General features: G+C 41.7%; 1 protein-coding gene across 1 annotated transcript in view; it reads right to left on the reverse strand.

Annotated features, from left to right (window-relative positions):
- Positions 1–20,800, reverse strand: part of htra1b (HtrA serine peptidase 1b) — a 73,956-nt gene that overhangs the window by 5,380 nt on the left and 47,776 nt on the right. The window contains exons 4-8 of the mRNA XM_072239485.1: positions 13,679–13,873; positions 13,550–13,582; positions 13,067–13,181; positions 9,179–9,236; positions 5,466–5,561 (exon numbers count right to left, since the gene is read on the reverse strand). Coding sequence (XP_072095586.1) covers positions 5,466–5,561; positions 9,179–9,236; positions 13,067–13,181; positions 13,550–13,582; positions 13,679–13,873 — 497 coding nt within the window. The remainder of the gene's footprint in view (positions 1–5,465; positions 5,562–9,178; positions 9,237–13,066; positions 13,182–13,549; positions 13,583–13,678; positions 13,874–20,800) is intronic.

Genomic DNA, 20,800 nt, shown 5'->3' on the forward strand with positions numbered 1-20,800 from the left:
GAAGGTTCTAAGGAAGAGCCAAGAAGCCTAAAGCTTCTACTTTTTTGTGGCCTTCTGTCCTTTGAGATATTAGTCTCTCTTTAATATCCTTCACAATCACACATTCACAAGAACTTACATTCTTTCGTCAGTATCAACATCTACTTTGTAATGCTCCTGGAACATGTAGAACTTGTAGTACTATATCACTGCAAAATGTACTGATGTTGTGTCACTTATCTAATTTCTCTAGTCCGATTTCTCCAATGACTGCAGTTTCGAACATTTTCGGTGCCTATTTCTAGTACCCTAATAATTCAAGAAAGATGTTAAATGATTCTTGCATACAAATGTGCAACAAAGTATGTTTTAAGATTAAAATTTTAAAAAAGTAAAAATAAAGCTGACAAAATATTAAAGGCCATTATGTTTCCTGACAATGTGCCACTTGTCAGTTAACCATCAGCTGTTGGGATAAGGGCGAATTTTATTTTTCCTTTGGACTCCTGCGTTGAAGATGCCTATGTGGGAACCATCATGAGAAACAAAAAGATAAATGCAAGTTTGGTGCATGTCAGAATATTCTGGAAACTATTTAAATGAAAAAAGCCTCAATTTTGCACTGGAGTTTGATTTGTCTGTTTGGGAATAGAACTGTGCAGTTGTTATACGGTAATGCTTAATCAGGGGCACTGAAATGTTTGAGTCAAGTGGTTGTTTCTGTGGAAAGAGGCAAGCATTATGGTGAAGTTTCAAGGATATGCTGCAGCAGTTCACTGGCATCACAAACATCAAATTGTCAAACCCAATATCTGACTGAAAGGACAATAAATCGGTCCCTTTTATTTTTTTTTTATTGAGATTCAGCACGGAACAGGCCCTTCTAGTCTGTCAAGCCGTGACACCCAGCAACCCCCATTTTAACCCTAGCCTAATCACAGGACAATTTAAAATGACCAATTAACCTAGCAACCAGCACGCCTTTGGACTGTGGGAGGAAACCAGAATAACCCGGAGGAAGCCAACGCTTCACAGGAGAATGTACAAACTCCTTACAGACAGCGTTGGGAATTGAACTCAGGTGACCTGTACTGTAAAGTGTTGTGTTAACCGCTACACTACCATGCCACCCCATGAAAAAAAATGATCATGAAAATATATAACCAAAATTTTTAATGTGCCTAGTCTGACATAAACCAGCTTGCGTCCAGCCTGTTCTTTTCCTTTTAAATATTATAATGGTTACCATATTGGCTGATATGGCCACCTCAGAACGCACACAGAGATGGAAACAAATCATTGTTGGTGTTCAGGAACCGCTTAGAGAGAAGTTTACTGACATTCTAATGCAAGCCATTCCAGTATGATGCAAGTGACCTTTACAAGCAATACAAGATATGTGCATGGGATTGAGGAGAAAGAAATTTATCATCACAGTCTCAAACTCCCACACATTCCTTGATATATTAATAGCATTGGGGAGAGCATGTTTCATTTTCAACAGTTCGCAGGAGGAGTTGATAAATTGCTGACTTTCTAGCCATAAAAATCTCTTCTCTGCACATGCCTGATTTTAAAAGGTTCTGCAAACTTTGGCAGCATCTGTTTCACTTTACTGTAACTTGGTCCATACACAAAAGAAATTCCAAAATCTTGCTTGGGCTGATGCTATCTATCTGCCATTGCAAAGAGATATCATTGGGCAAGGATTAGCGGAACACAGAAGTTTAATGTTGTTTTCAAACTTTAACAACAGAGAATATTTGGATTGGTTACCACTTGAGAAAATATGTAAATACACTCTGCAAAGTAATCCAAATGAATAGTCATTTTTATATTTAGGGCAGTTTCTTTCTAAACAGGGACACCTCTTTCTCCCTTATTAGGGAGAGAGAGAGCGAGCCTGTGGTATGTCAAATACCGGGTGAACGCATAGTCTTTGGGGTACTGCAAGTCTGTGTCTTTGCTGCATGCTTGAGTGCTCGGTGGTGGGTGCCGATGCTTTTTTTGCTGGTCGGGGAGGGGGGAATCAATGTTTTGTTGCTGCTAATGCCAGGGAGGGGAGCTGGGGGGGGACTTTGGGTTTCTAACATTTAACTGTAATTCATTCTTTGGGGGCACTCTTCTGTTTTTATGGATGGTTGCAAAGAAGAAACATTTCAGGATGCATATTAGAAACATAGAAACATAGAATATAGGTGCAGGAGTAGGCCATTCGGCCCTTCGAGCCTGCACCGCCATTTATTATGATAATGGCTGATCATCCAACTCAGAACCCTGCACCAGCCTTCCCTCCATACCCCCTGATCCCCGTAGCCACAAGGGCCATATCTAACTCCGTCTTAAATATAGCCAATGAACTGGCCTCAACTGTTTCCTGTGGCAGAGAATTCCACAGATTCACCACTCTCTGTGTGAAGAAGTTTCTCCTCATCTCGGTCCTAAAAGGCTTCCCCTTTATCCTCAAACTGTGACCGCTCATTCTGGACTTCCCCAACATCGGGAACAATCTTCCTGCATCTAGCATGTCCAATCCCTTTAGGATTTTATATGTTTCAATCAGATCCCCCCTCAATCTTCTAAATTCCAACGAGTACAAGCCCAGTTCATCCAGTCTTTCTTCATATGAAAGTCCTGCCATCCCAGGAATCAATCTGGTGAACCTTCTTTGTACTCCCTCTATGGCAAGGATGTCTTTCCTCAGATTAGGGGACCAAAACTGCACACAATACTCCAGGTGTGGTCTCACCAAGGCCTTGTACAACTGCAGTAGTACCTCCCTGCTCCTGTACTCGAATCCTCTCGCTATAAATGCTAGCATACCATTCGCCTTTTTCACCGCCTGCTGTACCTACATGCCCACTTTCAATGACTGGTGTATAATGACACCCAGGTCTCGTTGCACCTCCCCTGTTCCTAATCGGCCACCATTCAGATAATAATGTTTTCCTATTTTTGCCACCAAAGTGGATAACTTCACATTTATCCACATTAAATTGCATCTGCCATGAATTTGCCCACTCACCCAACCTATCCAAGTCACCCTGCATCCTCTTAGCATCCTCCTCACAGCTAATACTGCCGCCTAGCTTCGTGTCATCCGCAAACTTGGAGATGCTGCATTTATTTCCCTCATCCAAGTCATTAATATATATTGTAAACAACTGGGGTCCCAGCACTGAGCCTTGCGGTACCCCACTAGTCACTGCCTGCCATTCTGAAAAGGTCCCATTTATTCCCACTCTTTGCTTCCTGTCTGCTAACCAATTCTCTATCCACATCAATACCTTACCCCAATACCGTGTGCTTTAAGTTTGCACACTAATCTCCTGTGTGGGACCTTGTCAAAAGCCTTTTGAAAATCCAAATATACCACATCCACTGGTTCTCCCCTATCCACTCTACTAGTTACATCCTCAAAAAATTCTATGAGATTCGTCAGACATGAATTTCCTTTCAGAAATCCATGCTGACTTTGTCCGATATTTTGTATACATGTCCAATGTTTGTATACATTTCTCCGACATTAAATATACCTTTGAAACCTTTGAACAAAGATCTAGCCAGTCCCCCCCTATTGACATGTACTAAATATTCTGACTCTATATTCCCCCCTCTGCTTGACAGATCTTGTTCTCACCCTGAACAACTTCTCTTTTGATTCCTCCCACTCTTTACGATCCCTAGCTATGCCTTCCTTTTCATTAGCTACAAGGAACAGCCTGTGTTCCAAACCTACTCTGATAGCCCTCACCAGCAATTTCTCCACCAGATCAAGGACAGTATTAGTGCATCCATGTAGAACTTGTCTATTTCATCATCACTTCATTTCCAACTTGCACCCCACCCTCAAATTCACTTGGATTACTTCCAACACCTCTCACTTCCCTTGATCTCTACATCTCCATCTCAGGAGACAAGCCATCCACTGACGTTTAGTAAAAACCTACTGAATTCTGCAGTTACCAAGACTACACCTTATCCCTCCCCAGGCACATTCCTCAGCAATGCGAGGAAGTGTAACACCATCTCCCTCACCACCATCCAGGGACTTAACTAGACTTCCCAGGCAAGGCAGAGATTCACATGAACCTCCTCCAACCTTGTATATTTTTGATTTGGTACCCTCACTATGGCCTCCTCTACAAGTATCTATACTCCATCCACTATGGCTATCTGGAGTTCTTAGTTACTAGCATGTTAATTCCCCTCCCCATTTCCATACAGATCTCTCCTTAGCCTCCTTTACTGCCAAGACGAGTCTAAACACAAGCTAGAGGACCAACGTCTCACAACCTGCCTGGGTGGTTTACATCTAAGAGTATGAACACCAAATTCTCCAATTTCAGGTATTTTGTTCCACCCCCATCCGGTTCTCTCTCCTCTTGGTCCACCCAATTCCTTCTACAATTGCCACTCCCCAAGCCCCAATCACCCCATTTCTTTCCCTCCTCCACATACTCCATGTTCACATAGTCTATATAAACCACAAACTGGGACCTGTGGATTAGAGTGTAAAATTGCTACTTTTCTTGTAGTTCAACAAAAAAATTATGCTTGCTTATAATTTTTATGTAATCACGTATATGTTCAGTGAACTTTCAGTAATTATATAGTTATTTCTGTATTTTTCTAGTAAGTTCTTTGCATCCTGTGTCATGACATTGTACCTGACTAGTTCATTGGTTATTCCTCATCTCTAGAATGTCTCATTAACTCTCTAGTTTGGGCTAGTTTTCAGTATACGATGATTACAACTTCTTTGTCTTTCTCTTTGTTCTTTCTTCTCTGCCTTCCTTACAATAGAATAAGTTGATTACTATTTTTGTTTGCTACGAACATCTAAAAAAACATGGCTATAATCACAATATTTATGCCTCATTTTTAACTTCTGAAGAACCCCTGGATTACAATATCACCAGTCCCAACAGTCCCTTTCTCCACTGTTCCCATCTGCCCAACCCCACTACCTTGTTTAGTGCGATGTTCCATGTCCCTTTCCTGTCAGATTCCATCGTCAATTATCAATCCAGTGTAACTCAGGAATAGTACCTCATCTTCTAACTCTGGCACGTTACAACCCGAGTTCATTATTGATTTAACAATTTCAGGTCAATGCCCCTTTTTTTCCCCCAATCAAAGATGTGGTAATACCTTTGTTTCTTTCTTTCTTTCTTTCTTTTTTTTTGTGTGCCAGTCTGTCTCTATGTCATTTTGATCCAACCACCAGATTTTAAAGAGTAAACTTGACCACTTTGGTCTGCATCCTATTACAGAGAGTCCCTCTGTTCTCTCTACCCTCCCCTCCCTTCTGACTCCTTCAGTCCTGAAGAAGAGTTGCTGACCCATAACATCAACTCTTTTTCCCTTCCTACTGATGCTGCCTAATCGGGTGAACACTTCAACATTCTCTACTTTTAATTTGGATTTCCAGCACTTGCTGATTTTATTTCCTAAAGGGTACAAAATCTGTTTCCTGGACTTACATGGAAGCAGGTGTACGTGGAAGGACCTCGATGATATAGGCTCCAGAATTAACATCTGGGAAATCACTCTGACGTTCCTTCAGTTCCTTGGCAATGCTAGAGGAACAAATAAGACTCAGCAAAACTTGTACGAATCCAAATAAAAATCTGCATCAAATTTATTGTTCTTTGTTACAACATATGGTTATATCAAAGTGTGACCACAAAGGGTTTTGCACTACAAGATACTAAATTCATCAGGGTCGACACCCATACCGGAACCTATACTTCTTTTTTTAAAACATCATTTTCCAAAATTACTGGAATGAGAAGCCAGCCAATCACAGTACCTGATGTTCTACACCCCTAGATTCCAAAAAAGTAGCTGCTTTAATGGCATTTCTCAACATTCCCTAAATTCTGGAAATGTCCTGGCAGATTGGAAAATAGCAAAATTGGCAATATTACTGTTACTGTGAAAGCCAGCAGCTCCAACCAACTCCTGGCTTCCTCCCCTTCCTCATCTATGTGCTTGAGGATTGGAAGGAGGGTTAATAAAAAGAATGATAGATTATGTAGCCTGAAAGCAACTTCCAGAAAAATGCTGGGATTATAAGATTGATTAGACAGAGGCAACACGGTTTACAAAAGGGATGTCTGTCAAATCTTTGGGTATGTAACAGGAGGATGAATCCAACAGACAAAGCATATCAGGAAAGTGTTGATAAGGCATCACATGGGACCTCAGGCAAGGTATTAGCATGGATAAAAATCTTTATAAAAGATTAGAATATAGAAGAAGTAAATGGCTAACTTTTGAGATGTCAAGTTCTCATTATTGGACCAAGTACCATTCGTATCCTACATCCCTGACACATGGGTATTGGACCATTTCCTTGCATCATGCTTTCAAAGTAAATGCAATGAATTGGAGACAGAGAACTGAGTGCTGATGCTGCCGTGTTTTGGGTGCAGCACTGCAAACTGGGGGGATGAATTTCAATGCAAATAGTTTTAAATCGTGAGGAATTACAAGTTGTGTATGTTGTGCGAGTTGCACAATTAAAGAATGTAAGTAAATGAAACACAAGGTTAATATTTAAATAAATAAAGCAAATAGGAACACAAATTGTATTTGACTCTGCAGGATTGGAGGATTAAAGCAAATCCCTTGCCACAATCATGTATATCTTCTGAGTCACCACAGCTCTTTCTCCTTCTTACTGACCATGAGGAACCAAGTTATTTCATAGTTTTTGAAGTGGGCTTTGATATACATGGATATGACCCTAATTTTGTTCAGTACATCTTGGTAATTCTGATTGTTGGAAGAAAATTTATTTTTCTGAGTAGTCACGGTCCCACTCTGAATAAACCCAGCTTCTCATTCCTCCAACAGCAGCTCCAAACTACCCCTGGCTTTCTCCCCTTCCTAATCTATGTGCTTGAGGATTGGAAGATCACAGCATCATCCTTGGCACACCACAAACCACAGGCTCCAGCAAGGAATTCAAAAGAAACTCCTTTACCCAAAGAAGAACGAGGATGTGGGACTAGCCACCACAGGGAGTGGTTGAAGCAAATAGCACTGAGGCACTTAAGGAGTGGCTGAAAAGCACACACGAGAATGAAAGAGCGTGCAAGACTTTGATGGATTTAGATGTGGAAAAGGGTGATGGCTTAGAAACATAGAAAATCTACAGCACAATATGAGCCCTTCATCCCACAAAGCTGTGCCGAACATGTCCTTACCTTAAAACTACCTAGGCTTACCCATAGCCCTCTATTTTTCTAAGCTCCATGTACCTATCCAGGAGTCTCTTAAAAGACCCTATCGTTTCTGCCTCCACCACCGTCACTGGCAGCCCATTCCACACACTCACCACTCTCTGCATAAAAAACTTACCCCTGACATCTCCTCTGTACCTACTTCCAAGCACCTTAAAACTATGCCCTCTCGTGCTAGCCATTTCAGCTCTAGGAAAAAGTCTCTGAGTATCCACATGATCAATGTGGCTTGAGTGAATAAAGACCAAATATAGGCTGGTTAAGGCTATAGGAGCAGAATTGGGCCATTCAGCCCATTGAGTGTGCTCCACCATTCTATCATGGCTGGTTTATTATCCCTTTCAACCCTATTCTGGTGCAGCTCTCCGGTGAAATGATATTGTATCTGTTAAATAGGGGCCGTGGACAATTCTGATTTGATGAAGACAGACGTGAGAAGCAGGGGAACATCTGGAGAAATATCTGAAATGCCCGGTTCGCTGCTGTTGCGACTGTGCAATCGAGAATCTCTGGAGGATAGGCCCCAAAATCCCCAGCTTTGCCTGCTGCTGGCGACCGAGGCTGAGGTCGAAGCATTCGGATAGAGATGGTGCTCAGTACTCGGTGTCGGAGGGCTGATCGGAGCTCGAAGTTGTCGGACGACTCAGAGTCGGACTGTGGTCGGGCATGGCAGGGAGAGTTTTCTTCCTTCTCCCGTCTGCATGAGATGTGGGACTTTCGAGAGACTTTGAAATTTTTTTAACTGTGCCACGGACTGTTCTTCATCAAGTTATGGTATTGTTGCACTGTTGTAACTATATGTTATAATTATGTGGTTTTGTTAGTTTTTCAGTATTGGTCTGTCCTGTGTTCCTGTGATATCACACCGGAGGAATATTGTATCATTTCTTAATGCATGCATTACTAAATGACAATAAAAAGAGAATTGCGTGTCCTCATAATCTAATCTAATCTATTCTCCAGTTTTCTCCCCAAGCCCTTCGATGCCGTTACTAATCAAGAACATATCAACCTCCACTTTAAATATACCCAGTGACTTGGCCTCCACAGCCACCTGTGGCAATGAATTCCACAGAATCATCACACTCTGGCTGAAGAAATTCCTCCTCATCTCTGTCCTAAAGAGACATCCTTCTATTCTGGTACTGTGCCGTCTGGCCCTGGATTTCCCCACTATGGGAAACATCCTCTCCATGTCCACTAACTTTGATGTCCAGTCCACTCTCTGGTCACTGCTTTATGTTGAACAAGATTGTGACCATCATAAATAATTGAGCTGACCAGAGCTTCTGAGCTTCATTACACAGACACACCCTTTGTACCTCTCCAATATTGCCAGGCTCATTCCTTTCCTTAACTAACCCTTAAACTCTCCTTCATGCCATAGTTTCCTTCAGACTTGATGTACTCAATGTTTTTCCCACCCCACCCTCCTTAATCTTCAGCACATTTAAAGCTCTGCTGTCCATCTCCTAGCCTTCATTCAAATCCTCAGGGACCACACTAAAGCCAAATTATAACATTCGCTCCCAATTACTACTTTGTCCCCAACTTTCTTTCCAACAAATTGGCTTTCAGATTTTAGTCAATTGGCTGCAATCATTAAATCCGGCCCTTTGTTTTGCTGGTGGCTTCAGCCTGGAAATTCCACATACAGCTGTGCATTGATTTCAGTGTCAGACGCTGCTGGGATGTACAATCCTGTGTGCGCGAGTGACAGGGGTGCGAAAGAGTTATTCAATCCAATAGTGACATTCTTACCAGGCTGTCAACAGGAAGCAACCATCAAACACAAGGACTCATACTTAGCCCCACCATCACTTGCAGCTGCACATTCCATATCACAGTACAATTGTAGCTCTGTCTACTTGACAACAGAGCAGCAGTGGAACAAAATACTTCAGGATGCACATTATGAAGCTTTCACATGACCAAATAATACATACCCAGGGGTAAGTGTAATCATTCTAACTCCAAGATATCTTTTTTTTGTTGTTGTTTTTCCTACAGCAGAAAACAAAACAAATTTACTTGATGAGAAAAAGGGAGCACTTAAGTTCATTCAGCTTTTGAAACACATTTCACATGAGCACTTGTCTTTTGAAGGTACTTGTCAGTTTTATTAGGGCATTAGGAAACAACCACTAGTTCTGAAACTCAACACAATGTATTTTTAACACTAAACAGGATAAATGCTCACTAAAATATTTACAGTGGCTGAGGACTTCCTAGTTAATACCCAACAAGCTTACAACACTTGAGATGCAACTACGTTCGGCCACTTTACCAAAATCATAAACTTGCTGTCACACTCTATTGATAAATTAGTCATTATACTCTGCTGACATTTTCAATGAATCCAGCAATAAGACCATAAGACTATAAGACTGTAAAGTACAGGAGCAGAATTAGGCCAATTTACCCATCGAGTCTGCTCCGCCATTCCATCACGGCTGATTTATTATCCCTCTTCACCCTATCCTCCGGCCTTCTCTCCATAACCTTTGACACCCTTAGTAATCAACTCCAACTTTAAAAATACCCAATGAATTGGCTTCCACAGCCATTTGTGTCAATGAATTTGCTTCCACAGCCATTTGTGTCAATGAATTTCACAGGTTCACCACCCTGTAGCTAAGGGAATTCCTCAACTCTGTTCTAAAGGGGGTTCTTGAATTCTGAGACACAACCCCCTACCCTATAAAAAGCACCCTCTCCACACCTACTCTAGCTCAACACTTCCATATTTGATCGGTTTCAGTAAGATCCTCCACCCCCACCCCGACCAATTCTTGTAAACGACAACAGGTACAGACGCAGAGCCAAACACTCCTCATACATTAACCCTTTCATTCCCAGGATAATTCTCGAGAACCTCTCCTGGACCCTTTGACAATGGAACACGAACTAGCCGGCAATCCTCAGCATTTGTACTGGCAAGTCTGCCTATGGTTCTTGTGCTGGGTTATTGGAAGGGAGATCTTATGGCTGTGGGGAAGAAGGATTCCGAGGGGATTTATATTTTTTTAATTGGTTGCAAGATTTTTACCTGTAATGCACCTAGTTATTTAATGTGTGTATGAATTAATTTATTATTTTATTCATTTTTAACAATTACAATTTACTTACATTTCAAAAGTCTTTGAATACATTTTATGTCAGTTTCATTTAAAAGCATCAAAATACTGGACTGCTCTAACAGGTGGAATTTCTTGAGGTGAGGGAGGCTTTGGCATATGTCAAAGATTTTGCAACCAGTTTGTGGGCAAGTCTTGTTCTGCCTCAGCCACATGGCAGCTGTTACACACGCAAGGCCCTGAAGCCACTGAAAGCCCCACCGTTTAGCACGAAGATTTGCTTTGAGGCATGCAATTTTCCAGATGCAAATTGGGCAAGAGCACAACAATTATGTGCTTTCGTGCAAGTGTGGATGGCAAGCCTCGCTCAGCCTAGTCCAAACAGCTTGAAGGATGTCTGACAGTCTGACACTAAGTGGGCAACTACAGATGGAATTATGTAACTCCTTCACATACCATTCTTGGCCATCTTTAAGGTTTGTTAAATTTGTTCTGAAAATATCTAGCAATAGAAGATTGAGAGTCGGACTATTTTCTAGGAATTTTCCTTAAGAGTGCTTTTACAAACATTTTTGATGACAGGACATCTCTGTTAATGCCTCTGGTTTTGAATTTGGTCCAATTTTAACAGTAATGGACCATGCAACTCCTGCCATTAGTAATTTTTTGACAATAACTTTAATGTGCACAGTCCCTAACTTAGCTACCTTGTTTTTATTGTTCAGATCGTCTGTTCAAGCATTAGAAATCTGAGCTATTATCAATGCATCGTAGAACGTGTGAGGTGGCGCAGTGGCATAATGGTTAGCACTATGCTTTACAGTACCAGTGACTGGGGTTCAATTCCCACTGGTGCCTGAAAGGAGTTTGTACATTCTCCCCATGACCACATGGGTTTCCTCCATGTGCTCCAGTTTCCTCCCACAATCTAAAGACCTACCACTTGGTAGGCTAATTGGTCATTATAAATTGTCCCATAATTGAGCTACATTAAATCAGGTTGCAGGGCAGTGCAGTTTGAAGGGCCTATTCAGCACTGTGTCTTAATAGATAAATGTCAGCATCCTATTTGCTCTGCAAGTGACTGCAAGTAAATGCAGAGAGGAGCGGACATCACAGGACTTGTTCCTTTGTTGTGCTGCATCGTGTGATGTGGGCAATCATGGTCTTTCCATGACCATGATTGTTCTTGGTAATGTTTTTTTTAAAATCAGAAGTGGTTTGCCGTTGCCTGCTTTGGGGCAGACGGATGAGCCCAGCCTTTTTTAATATTCTTTAGAAATTGTCTGCATGGTGCCGGGAGGGCTAAGCGGGTGCTACATCCTGCCCGAGGGTGACCTACAGGCTAGCAGAGGGAAGCAACACCCAACACCTCCCTTGGTAGAGATGCACCTCCACCCTGGCACCCTACGCTTCTCACTGCCTCGGTAAAATAGTCCACGCCCACCTCATACTTTTTCTCTTCTTCCCTCTCCCATTGGGCAGAGGATACAAAAGCTTTCAATGTTTTGGGCACAGCAGTTAGACGACAATATTACAGCTCGGGGTGCTGGAGTTCGGAATTCAATCCTGGTGTCCACTGTAAAGAGCTTGGCTGTCCTCCCATGGGTATTTTCTGGGTGATCTGGTTTCCTCCCACAATCCAAGGACATAATAGTTTGTAGGTTAATTAGCCATTGTAAAGTGTCCCATGATTAGGACAGGGTTAAGTCGGGTGATGCTGGGCAATGCGGCTGTGTCTTATTGGCTAAATAAAATAAATAAATAATGTACCAATAGGCTCGAGGACAGCTTCTATCCCAGTTATCAGACTCTTGAACAGACCTTTTGTATGATGAGGTGGACTTGTGGCCTCTCAATCTACCTCATTATGATCTTACACTCAACCGTTTACCTGCACTGCACTATTTCTGTAGATCTGATCTGTACGAACTGTATGTAAGACAAGCTTTTCACTGTATGTGACAATGGTAAACCAAAACCAATATTACATTTCATCTGAAGAAAATTCCCATTAAAAATGAACTAACGTTGATTGTTTATAGTATTCTATTCTGTGCAAGTAACTACAGGCTAAACTGATTTGCAGTTCTTATTGCACCGAGGATTATGTAAACTGTACAGAGTTGATTCATGAATTCTTGGATCTGTGGCAAAATCCTCCTTTAGTTCCAATGTGTGTTCAGGAGAGTTTTGTAAGTGGAAAGAATCACCAATCATTCCACAAAACAAGCCTGTACACAACTGTAATACAACTACTATTTAAAAGACAGGTGGTGGGGTGATGAGTCTCTACCAAAGGAGCTGTAGGTGTTCCTTCCCTCCATTAGCCTGCAGCTCACCCTTAGATAAGGTGTAGCACCTGCTTAGCACCCCCCCCCCCCCCCACTCTGATCAGGATCACGTGTAGCCACAGGAGCAGGTGCTGGATGGTCGTATCAGCAGCTGGTGCATATCACAAATCCTGGTTATGTGATCACTGATGCCAGGCTGGCAATCTCTGAAGAGTATTGATAATGGCTGGGCTCACCCATCTTGTAAAGACACTGCCCAGAAGGTGGCAATAGAAAATTGCTTCCACAGAAAAATCTTCCAAGAATAATCATGGTCGTGGAAAGACCACGTTTGCCTACATCATCCGACACAGTACGTAACAAACAAATGAACAAACGTAACAGAACATTTTAAATTCAAGTTGTAATCAACACCAGATACAATTCATTAAAGCAATAAAAGAAAAATCTAAATTCAACATACCTTTCACTTGCCGGTCATGAGATTCAACTAGAAATTGCCGAATTTTATCTGATGGAATTGCAAATGATATTCCTGCAGTCACCTTCAGGGTGTTAATTCCAACTACCTCACCATCCTGAAAGGAACAGTGCACAAAAATTCCCATTACGCGATTTAAGAATGATCTCTCTTGGACAGAGAAGGAACAGTGAGAAAGGTGAACTTCTTTAAAATAGGGTTATGAAATTTATTTTCAACATTCAAGTACTTCCATGCAGAGAGCGTAAAGTATAAGAATACAAACCATTCCGACTTAAGTGGTGGCTTTGAAATGAAAGTGCTGCATAGACATCTTTTCGCTGCTGGCATGTTAGTACAGTGTTAGGTTAAAAACCTCAGAATGAAGACAGTGGTTAGTGTGAAAGTAGACCTACAAAGAAACAAAAATTAAGTTTAATGTAGACCAGCATGGCAGCACAGAAAACAGATTTTAAAAGCTCTTACCAGGTTCACTAAAGGACCACCTGAGTTTCCATACTGTGAAAAAACAGAACACTTTCAGATCAAAACATGGACTATGGAAAATTGAGTGAAAAGCTTAAATAATTTCAAGAATGCCTGTGTCAAACGTACGTTGATAATTGCATCCGTCTGAATGTAATCAATGTCAGAGTTCCGAAGTCCCAATTCCTTTCCTCCCCGCTGAGTCGTGCTCACTATTCCTGTCGTGACTGTGTTCTGCAGTGAAAATGGGCTTCCAATGGCAACCACAAACTCGCCTGGTCTCAGGTCTGTGGAGCGACCGAGCAGCAGTACTGGCAGTTTTACCTACAACAGACGGCAAAAGGATTACAGTACATGTTTGGTTACATTTCAGTGCAAAGTCATGCCAGTCATTTAAATGAACTGCGTTCCAACACTGAAACAATAAATAAAGTGACAGAACCTTTCCAAGGGAATTATGCCCAATTCCTCATCAAATTTCTTTGCAGTTCATTTATTATGAAGTCAACAGACCAGAGTGGGTAACTTGATAAAACAATTTTAATACAGCCTGGAGCATAGAACATCTCAATGTTAAGTTCATGGCATTCAGATGCAGGGAAGGACGTCCATAACCCAAGGGAAGTCACTCTAGACAATCTTATGTAGCTATCATTAGTCAGAGTATACATACTTTATTTTCTTGGGGGAATCCACAGGAAAGTAAAGATATACTATACCAGGGGTGATTGGTAACTTCGTGGCCCAAGGTAGAAGTTGTCCATTTTAGAAAACCTTGCACTTTTATTTTTGAACATAGTCCCCTCCTACATTTACACACTTAGTCCAGTGGTCATGGAGCATACTGATCCCTCTTTCATAGAAGTCGGCATCTTGGACCTCCAGGAAGTGGTCCACAGCAGGGGTGATTAATAAGTTTGTGGCCCAAGGTAGAAGGAGATGAGTTGTACAGCACTCGTTACATGCACGTGCAGTTCAACTCTTTGAGTGATTATGCAGAAAGTTTGAAGTTAATAACTCATTTTCTAGGTCTTCTAAAATTGACTCCTTCTACCTTAGGCCACAAACTTATCAATCACCCCTCGTAGCAAAGTGCAAAAGAACTTGGATAGAGTTGGTCTCATGACCCTCTTGCTCAGGCATTCTTGCAAGACTAGAGAGAGAATAGGGTAGGCAATACACTTGCATTGAACAACCGAAATATTCTACAGACTTGCTCATCTTGATTTGAAATACAAATATAATTTTAACTAAAGATATTAAGAAAAGATAAACACAAGGGATGGATGGTGGGATGGAGATACATCTCTATCAAAGGAGATGCAAAAGGCTCCCTCCCTCCACTGGCCTGCAGGTCACCCTTGGGCAAGGTGTAGCATCCACTTGGCACCCCCTCCCCCGATCAATGTCATGTGAAGCCATGGGAGGTGGTGGATGGTCATATGAGCAGCTGGTGCATATCTTAAGTCCTGGTAATGCAACCACTGATACCAAGTAGACAATCTCTGAAGAGTATTGATAATGGTGGGATCCCCCATTTTGCCAGAAGGCGGCAATGGCAAACCACTTCTGTAGAAAAATTTGCCAAGAACACTCATGGTCATGAGAGCGTGATCGTCTAACTCTTACGACAAGGCAGATAATGATGATGTTGATGAAACACAAGAGATTGTACAGATGCTGGAATACCAGAGTAACACACTCAAAATGCTGGAGGAACTCAGTAGGTCAGGCAGCATCTATGGAAATGAATAAACAGTCGACATTTTGGGCTGAGAAGGTCCTGAAGAAGTGTCTCATCCCAAAACATTGACTGCTTATTCATTTCCATAGATGCTGCCTGGCCTTCTGAGTTTTGTGTGTGTTATTAAGAAATGATGCAAGATTGTAGATAAGGTGAGAATTACTCATTTTGTCTTTGTGGCAGCTTTTGACTAAGCATGATATCATGAAAGCCTGGTATAGCTCTGTCAAGCATCAACAAAAAAACCATTCCAATGGTTGAAGTAACACCTCACATGAAGGAAAGTGGTTATCCCCATCCCAGGACACAAGTTCCTCAGAGCACAGTCCTAGGTCCAACTATCTACAGCTGGATCACCAATGAACTCCCTCCATCATAAGGTCAGATGTAGGATATTCATCCATGAATGTGTTTTATTCAATTCTATTAGCATCCTCTCAGAAAATGCAGCAAGATCTAGATAGCATTTGGGTATAAACTTGATAATTAACAAATAATACGTCACTCAAGTTCCAAGTAATTACCATCTCCAACAGGAGAATGACTAAGCTCCTTCTCTTGATAGCTAACTGCATTACTGTCACTGAGCACCTACTGTCACTGAGCACCCACTATCAGAATGCCAAGGATTGTTGTTGACCAGAAACTCAACCTCACTAACCATATAAAAACTGGCCATAACAGCAAAGTTAGGGAAGTTACTGGAGAGAATTCTTAGGGATAGGATTTATGAGCATTTGGGAAATAATGGCCCAACTAGATCGAGTCAGCATGGTTTTGTGTAGGGCAAGTCACGTCTGAGTTTTTGAGTTTTTATTTTAAATGAGGTGACGTGGGTGATTGAGATGAAGGTAGAGCTGCAGATGTTATCTACATGGATTTTAGTAAGGTCTTTGACAAGGTCCCTCATGGGAGGCTCATCCAGAAGATTAAGGTGCATGGGATCCATGGTGAATAGGCAGTTTGGATTAAGAACTAGCTTGCCCAGTGAACAGAGGGTAATGGTCAAAGGGACTTATTCCAGCTGAAGATCTGTGATTCATGGTGCTCCACAGGGATCTGTACTGGGATTTCATCTGCTTGTGATGTATATAAGTGACCTAGGTGAAAATGTAGATAGGTGGGTTAGCAAGTGTGCAGATGATACAAGATTGGTGGCATTGTGGAGAGCATAGAAGACTGACAAAGAATACAGTGAGGTATAGATCAGTTGTAGATATGTGCAGAGAAATGGCAGATGGAGTTTAACCTGGCCACCTTGGTAGGTCAAATGCAAAGATTCAGTACACTTTTAAGAACAAGATCCTTAACAGTGTTGATGAGCAGATGGAGTTGGGGTCAAAGTTCACAACTCCCTGAAAGTGGCGACACAGATTGATAAGGTGATTAAGAAAGCAAACGGCATCCTTGTTGTTACTAGTCGGGGCATTGAGTACAAAGAGTTAGGAAGTTATACATAAAAAAAAGCAACTTTAGTTTGGCTGCATCTGGAGTATTGCACACAGTTCTGGTCACCCCATTATAAAAAGGATGTCGAGGCTTTATTAAGGGTGCAGAAGAGGTTTACCAGAATGCTGCTTGGTTTAGAGGGCATGTGCTTTAACGAGAGGTTGGACAAACTTGGATTGTTTTCTACGAAGCGCAGACATCCCACCCTGCAAAAACTCATTTCATGGAGGTAGCACCATCAACTTGTGAGAGACTCCCGGAACTTCTGGGAGAGGTGGGATGTCTGCAATAGAGTAGCTCCTTAGCAGCTAGCCAGCTAGTTTAAATAATATTAGCTATGCTAATGAATGAATGACACCTGTTAAACTCACCTCAACATATCTTTTACAGTCTTAACCCACCATGAGCAATAGAAAAGTCACTGTTGCAAACAGTGCAGCGAGCAACACTGTCATTATTTTTGACCCCTGTTGGGCAGGGGTACACTTTAGGGCAGTCTGGGGTGACGTAAGTTTTATATTTTCTTTTTTTTTTTGGAACACTCTGCCATGGCGTGCGTTCTCGTGCGTGTTCGTTCGCTCTCTCTCACTCTCTCTCGCTCACTCTCAAAAAAATTGATTTCCGGGATATTGTAAATAATTTGCAGGCATCAGGGAGCTACTATTAATATGCGGGTGACTCCTGGAACTTCCGGGAGAGATGGGATGTCTGGAAGCGTCAGACAACGAAGGGAGCTCTGATAGAGGTTTATAAGATTAGGAGAGTCATAGATAAGAGTAGACAGGGAGTATTCATTTCCCAGGGTTGAAATGTCTAACACCAGAGGGCATACATCATTCATTCAAGATGAACGGGAGTAATTTCAAAGGAGATGAAAGGGGCAAGTTTTTTTTGAAAAAACAGTGGTAGGTGTTTGGAAAATGTTGCCTGTAGTGGTGGTAGATGCAGATACATGAAGGACTTTCAAGAGGTGTTTATATAGGCACATGAATGTCAGGGAAATCTAAGGATATGGATATTGTGCAGGCAGAAGAGATTAGTTTAGTTGGCCATTTGATTACTAATTTAATTGATTTGGTACAACATTGTGGGCCAATGGGCCCACTCCGGTGCTGGACTGTTCTATGTTCTGTGTAACAGCGTTTTCTTGGTAATTGACTCATCTCCTGACATCCCAAAACCTTTCTGCTATCTGCAAAATACAAGGTAGAAGTATGCAGAATGTTCTCCACTTGCCTCGATAATTGCAGCTCCAACAAGATAGTTGAATGAACTGGTTCTGTGTTGTAATATATAATTTTATACAACTTGGGATGGAGGTGAAAAAATGTTCACCTCGCCAGTGATGCCCAAACACTAAAAATTGATTTTAAAATAACTGCCCCACCTTCCTTAACAGAATTATGCCCCTTTCATGTTTTCCTGCAACAATATTCCTCTCCTAGTTATGTAACAAAAAGACAGTGGGCACTGAACATTTTGTGGTTTTACTGAGGTTTACAAAGCACAGAGATGACGAGTAAAGTCAGAATGAGGAGGACCGGAACAAGAATACTCCGACACTAATGCTGAAGTGTGGGATGTAGTGGATAGGCAGTAAACTAACAGGAAAAATTCAGCTGAAATTCCACCAAAAATATGATATGAAATGATTCTGGGAGTGAAAAGCTTATATGAGAAGTGTTTGATGGCTTTGGGCCTGTACTGACTGGAATTTAGAAGAATGAGGAGGGTAATATCATTGAAACCTATTGAATATTAAAAGGCCTAGATAGAATGGATGTGGAGAGTGGATGTGGAAAGGATGTTTCCTATGATGGGGGAGTTTAAGACCAGAAAACACAGCCTCAGAATAGAGAGACCTCCATTTAGAATGGAGATGAGGAGGAATTTCTTTAGCCAGAGAGTGGTGAATCTGTGGAATTTGTTGCTACAGGTGGCTGTGGAGGCCAAGTCATTGGGTATATTTCAGGCAGAGGTTGGGGGAAAATGGGGAGACGGCAGGAGATAGGGGCTGAGAAGGAAATAGATTAGCCATGATGAGCAGACTCGATGGGCCAAATGGCCTAATTTTGCTTCTATATCATATGGTCTATGCTAAATTCCTTTTGCAAGTGTTTACAGGTGTCTTTATTCCTCATGGTTGTTTTCGCTAAAGAGAACAGAGAAAGGAATCAAAGGACACAAGAGATTCTGCGGATGTTGGAAATCCAGAGCAACACACGCAAAATGCTGGAGGAACTCAGCAGGTCAGGCAGCCTTTATGGAAATGAATAGACAGTCGATGTTTTGGGCTAAGACCCTTCTTCAGGACCAAAAGGAAACTAAGTAAACTGATTAGTGGAGGTGTGAGAGAATGTTATCAAAGTGGATAGCAGATAAAAAGTGTAAAGTAAATGCAGTGGTTAACAATCTTAAAAGGGCAAGGAGGGTAAGACTGAATCACAATCACTTTCAGAGGACATCAGTATTGATTTCAGCCAATGCAGCATAGAGCTATTGATGAGGCAGAAGTCAGATTTGAGGGCCTCAAGGAGGAAGAAGTGGGGTTATGGGTTAAAGGAAAGAGGCAGGTTGAAGGCCTTTGAAAATACGATGTTGATACAAGGCAGCGAGGGCATACAGTGGATACACTGGTGCTCAAGTCTTCCCTCACTCCTCCAATGCAATTCCAATCATTTTGATGGAGGTGCATGCAAGATGCCCAATGTGCCCTTAAAAATGCAATGAGCTCCAGAAATATTGCAGGGTTGGGCAGGAACAAAGCCTTTTTATTGTCATTTGATTTCACACAGAATGAATGTTCACAATGATTCCTAACAATTTGTATATAGCCCAGAGAAATAGGTACATTACTTGGAGAATGATGCTTTCCTCAGTTTTTGGCACACATGCATATGTGTTTTTCATGTATGAGACTGAATTTGAATCCAAGTTCAAACTAATGAAGTGGTTATTTTCTGAGTTGCACAGCTGCAAAACATCTGGAAAATGGACAAACTTAATCCAGTTTATTGTTTATGAAAGAGGACATGAACTGCTTATAACTTAGTCGAAGATTGGACAATTTAAACACTGGGACAGATGGACTGAAAAGGCAAGCTGTTGGGACCGGAGGTGAGGGACGGGCTGACTCTGCTCACTGCTCCGTGACCCTTACTCCACTCTCCAAGACACTGAGGTTGAAGCTGTGTCCTGCTCCGGCTGCTCCTGGCTATATGTCTGCTGGCTACGTGACAATTTGCCCCGCTGTGTGATGCACTGAGGCTGTGGGCCTGTTCCGGTTTCTCCAGGCTTTGTGTTTATGGAGTCACTTTCATTCTGAATGCTGTTGCTTGCTTTCATTGTTTGCATGATTTGTGTTTGTTTTCCCTCCCTCTGCTTATTGGGTGTTGATCTTCCTTTAACTGGGTTTTAGTTTTTTTGTTTTGCGGCTGCCTAGAAGTAGACGAATCTCAAGGTTGAATAATTTAAACATACTTTGAACTTTGAAGTTCACAAAACTTGAGGCCACAAAATTGACAGTTCATTATCCACATAATAAATACAATTGGAGAGCCTCTTCTAAGATTTCCGTTATGGTTTTTAAAAAACTGCAAAATTCTTTGTTAGTGAATTAATATGCCAAATTAACTTAGACAGAGAAATAAATACATGCTAGAACTGTAGGTAAAGTCCAACTGGTTCCTGATTTGAAGTTACTTGTATTCATAAGCACCCATGTTCGGTTCAGTCTGAACACCAATTGGGAATTATACCAATGGAGACAATGACCAAGCAGAAAGCTGGCCTCACTCTCCCAAAGAGTGGATTAACTATCAAATGGGAGGATTAATCAGGCAAACTTTGAACTCACAAGCCAAGATGAAGAACTTCATCAAGAAGTGAAAATCCTACACATAAACCCTCCGCTACAACTACCGTGCCATTTCTGGAAGTTTTCCAAAATTTGCAGCAGGAAACAATACTCTGAAAAAGTTCAGCTGACATTTGCACATTAAGATATGTTCTATCATCCAAAACAGAAGCTCAGCACTAATAACCAAGACTTTGCTCCC

This window comes from Mobula birostris, chromosome 21 (genome assembly GCF_030028105.1).
Source record: "Mobula birostris isolate sMobBir1 chromosome 21, sMobBir1.hap1, whole genome shotgun sequence".
Lineage (NCBI taxonomy): Eukaryota > Metazoa > Chordata > Chondrichthyes > Myliobatiformes > Myliobatidae > Mobula > Mobula birostris.